The following is a 3,946-nucleotide window of genomic DNA, read 5'->3' as shown; positions in this document are numbered from 1 at the left end:
ATTTTTATCTTGTATCAATGAGCTTCCAGTAAGAAGCATCATTTTTGTCGATACAAGTAGACAGACCGTTGCGTGAAACTGAAGTTGCACAACGCTGTACAGTCAACCGAAACAACCACCAAAGTTCCAAAAAGAGAATTATGAATCTTGAGCAACATCAATCAATGATAAGATAGCAGATTGTTCAATCATATACATGCAACCGTGCTTTCAATAAGTTATGAATCAGCTATGCAAAGTTCACCACCAAGCTAACACGAACAGAAATCATGATATCAATCGAAGACATGCAGCAATCTTCTAAATGAGAGTAGATCACGTTGATGAGAAAAAGGGGGGAAGCAAAAAATATAAATTCCATATATTTTCACCAGGAAATACACAACAAATTTATAGAAACAAATAATATGATCTGCAACAATAAATTTGCAGGTGAAGAAATGAACAGAGTCATACGAAGTCATGATCTGATAACTATGCACTATGAGCAGCTCGAGTACTGATACAGAGCATTATATATCACCACAAACCAAGCAATCAACATAAACAATCACCAAATCGGCATACAGGAATATAAAACCTGAATTATCCACATAAAAATCCAAAATCCATACCATTCCGACAGCCAATAAAACCCCAGTTCAAGCGTGATCACAGAATCCGAACAAAGGACTGTTGCTGTTGCTGCTGTTGCACGGGAATCACGAAGGAAGGCACAACCAATCCTCCGCTTGTTGCCTCTGTCTCGTCTAGAAACAGATCATCCGTTTTCCTGAACACTGCGTGTAGACAGATTATGGCCAAGGCGACCAAGATTGCCCCGAATACAGTTGATCCCACATCGGAGAACAAGAGGGCAAAGACCGTGGCAACGGAGAGGACGCCGAGGACGGTTCCTTCGTCGATCGTACGGCCAAATAGAACGAGCGGTTGATCGCGGGAGAAGTAGAGGAAAAACCAGGCGGCGAGGAGGGCGACGAAGGCGAAGAGGGAGCCGAGGTGCCAAATGAGGGAGAGGGAAAGGACGGCAAGGGAGAAGATAATATAATTGGATCGGAAATACGAGACGTTGCGCTGGAGGCGAACGAGGGCGTCGCCGGCGTTGAAAGGGCGGGTGAGGGCGGTGAAGTCGAGGAGCTGTGGCCAGGGGCGCTGCGAAGAGATCAGGGCCTTTCCCTGATCCTTGAAGCGGGAGACCAGTTGGGCAGTGCGCTCGGCGGGGGTTAGAGTGGTCAAGGGTGGCGATCTGGTCGGCGGCGGTGGTGGAGGCTCCGTCGCCGTGGTGGAAACCGAGGGTGAGGAGATGGTGGATGGAGGGGGATAGGTAGGAATCGGTGCGTAGGAATAGGGCGAGGAGGTCTTCTGTATCTTGGGAGTTCGTGCGTCGTCGGCCATGAATTTCTTCGATGCGAAGGCAATAGCAAAGGGGAAGACAGCTGAATGAACTTGTTTTGCCGATTGACTTCCTCTTCCTCGATCTCTATCTCTTTAAAAGTAAATAAAGAAAAGGCAAAAATTAAATCAATATGAAAATAATATCCCGCTCCATTCTTTAATAGTTGAGATGTTTTTTCCGTGTCAGTCCAACTGTAAAGCTGAACTTCTATCTTATAAATCGATTGTTCCTTTAAACAATTAACATTTTATAATTTAATCTAGATACAAATCAAAAAAATCCCGAATTTTCAAAAGGATTTTTTTATTAATCGTTTAAAAACAACACTCCGTTCTATTTTTAGCACCTAAATTATCTCCTCCGACCAGTAAACTCGAATGATATTATAATAGCTAAGGTTCATAGTTGAAAGAATGATTATATTCATCTAGGGTTCTTTGTTAATTATTTCATATTATGTAAAGTGAAGTAAATTATAAGAACAATTTATTCTCGATCGTTAAATGATTAAAAGACAAAATGAGTTTTTTCCCCATAGTTACGGTTTATAATTATTATAATGTGTTATTAATCACCTATGCACATATTATTGTAGAGATCTTTTACGAAAAATAATAAATATATATAGCAAACAAACTCAATCCTTTCATAGATCCATGTAAATACAATATATAAAGTTTGAATGATTGGTTATCTTTGTTGTGTGAACGGTATAATTTCGACAGTAATTTTGATTCGTCAGAACTCAACACGATTAGAGTGATCGTACCTTTTTGATATCCACAAAAAAACGTTCTACATTCGTCGCACAAACTCAAATTCAGAGAAGAACAATCTTTATTGTGCTAGTAACAACTAGGTGCTCGCCCAAGGGAAGAAGAAGAAGAATAAAATAAAAAGTTTTTTTATGTGAAAATTTCACTTAAAACGTTTTTTATATTCATTCAATAAATACCAAGGTTTTGTATTTTGATCTTTTCCATTAATGATGAATTAAATTATTCTCTATTAATCTTCTTAATGGGCTGGATTTTAGTCTATTAGATTAATCATTAACTTAATAAGTCAATGAGTCTAATCTATTAATCCAATGAGGCTAATCCGAATTTATTTGAGTCTAACTCAATGAATTAAATTTGGATTAGACTTAACCTTATGATTTTAGGATCCATCATATTTTAGTCAAATTAAAATAAACTCATCTTCAAATCAACATGTTATTTGTGTATGACCTAATAGGTTCTCATAACATTGGCAATGTATCTAAAATAACATTTTAAATACATAAACAATGAGTGATATCTAGCAACTGAACATTTTTAGCAGTCCACTTAATCAAGGGGTCCACAGATATCACTTTTGTCAATTGTCATATACAAGGGATAGATCTCATCTATAATACTCGTATCCCTCCATATAACTTATTACATACTCAGTGATTGACTTTATAGTTCACCTTATTATGGGTGACGTTTGTTGATACCAAAGTACACAACTCCTTATATAGGGAACCATAGTGACTTCAGGTCTAAACATTATTCATATCAATAGTCACTATAAGAATATTTATGACACTCATATAACAATCTATGAAATATTCTCATGGCGGATCATTTAGTACATATTCTTTAATATATACTCTGTTGGTGCAATATCCCTCAGGTCAAGGTTGACCTGGGTAACCAAGCTAAGTCTTGGTTTGGGTTTAGATGTTTGACAATAAGATATTGATTGAAGAAGAGTCAAGTAGGTCAAGGTTGACTGGATACTTGACTGGGAAGTCCTAACTGGGATGTTAGGCAAAATGAAAGTCCTGGTGAGTGAAGCCAGGCAAAAGAAAAGTCCTGGTGAGTGAAGCCAGGCAGAAGGAAGTCCTAGTGAGTGAAGCTAGGCAGATGGAAATCCTGGTGAGTGAAGCCAGGTGAAAGTCCTAGTGAGTGAAGCTAGGCAGATGGAAAACCCTAGTGAGTGAAGCTAGGTGAAAGTCCTGGTGAGTGAAGCCAGGCAAGGGAAAATCCAGATGGATCAAGGATGATCGGACATCTGGTGCTGGGAAGTCCAAGTAGGTCAAAGGATTGACTGGATACTTGGCATGAAAGAAAAGTCCAAGTAGATCAAAGGGATTGACCGGATACTTGGCACAGAGAAAAGTCCAAGTAGGTCAAAGGGATTGACCGGACACTTGGTAAGGGAGTCCTAGCAGGTCAAGAGAGTGACTAGATGCTAGGCATGACATACCAACAGGTCAAGGTTGACCGGATGTTGGTTTGGGATGTTTGGGACTTGGTTTTGGACAAAATCAGCGCCGGATCGATCCGTGGATCGATCCAGCTCGATCGATCGATCGATCCAAACCCTCCCCAATTGAGAGGTCGGATCGATCCGTGGATCGATCAGAGGTCCCAATCGATCGCTGGATCGATTGGCCAGGCGCGATAAGCGCCGGATCGATCCGTGGATCGATCCAGCGCTTTCGAGCGAGCGCTGGATCGATCCGTGGATCGATCCAAAGCCTCCCCGATCGATTGGGAACATTCGAATCGATCGGGA

The 3,946-nt window shown here is 40.4% G+C and overlaps 1 protein-coding gene across 1 annotated transcript; it reads right to left on the bottom strand.

Annotated features, from left to right (window-relative positions):
- Positions 1 to 337: 337 nt before the first annotated feature.
- LOC122041081 (PRA1 family protein F3-like) lies at positions 338 to 1,513 on the bottom strand. The gene has a single exon (XM_042600648.1). It carries the CDS (start codon positions 1,393 to 1,395, stop codon positions 652 to 654), a length of 744 nt encoding a protein of 247 aa, XP_042456582.1. The 5' UTR covers positions 1,396 to 1,513; the 3' UTR covers positions 338 to 651.
- Between the last annotated feature and the right edge of the window lie 2,433 nt (positions 1,514 to 3,946).

This window comes from Zingiber officinale, chromosome 2A, assembly GCF_018446385.1.
Source record: "Zingiber officinale cultivar Zhangliang chromosome 2A, Zo_v1.1, whole genome shotgun sequence".
Taxonomy (NCBI): Eukaryota; Viridiplantae; Streptophyta; class Magnoliopsida; order Zingiberales; family Zingiberaceae; genus Zingiber; species Zingiber officinale.
Note: the sequence above shows the minus strand (reverse complement) of the source record. Positions and strands in the feature narration are given on the sequence as shown.

What these genes read in the sequence shown, in the direction of transcription:
- LOC122041081 (XM_042600648.1), bottom strand. Translation starts at nt 1,395, where the DNA reads ATGGCCGACGACGCACGAACTCCCAAGATACAGAAGACCTCCTCGCCC.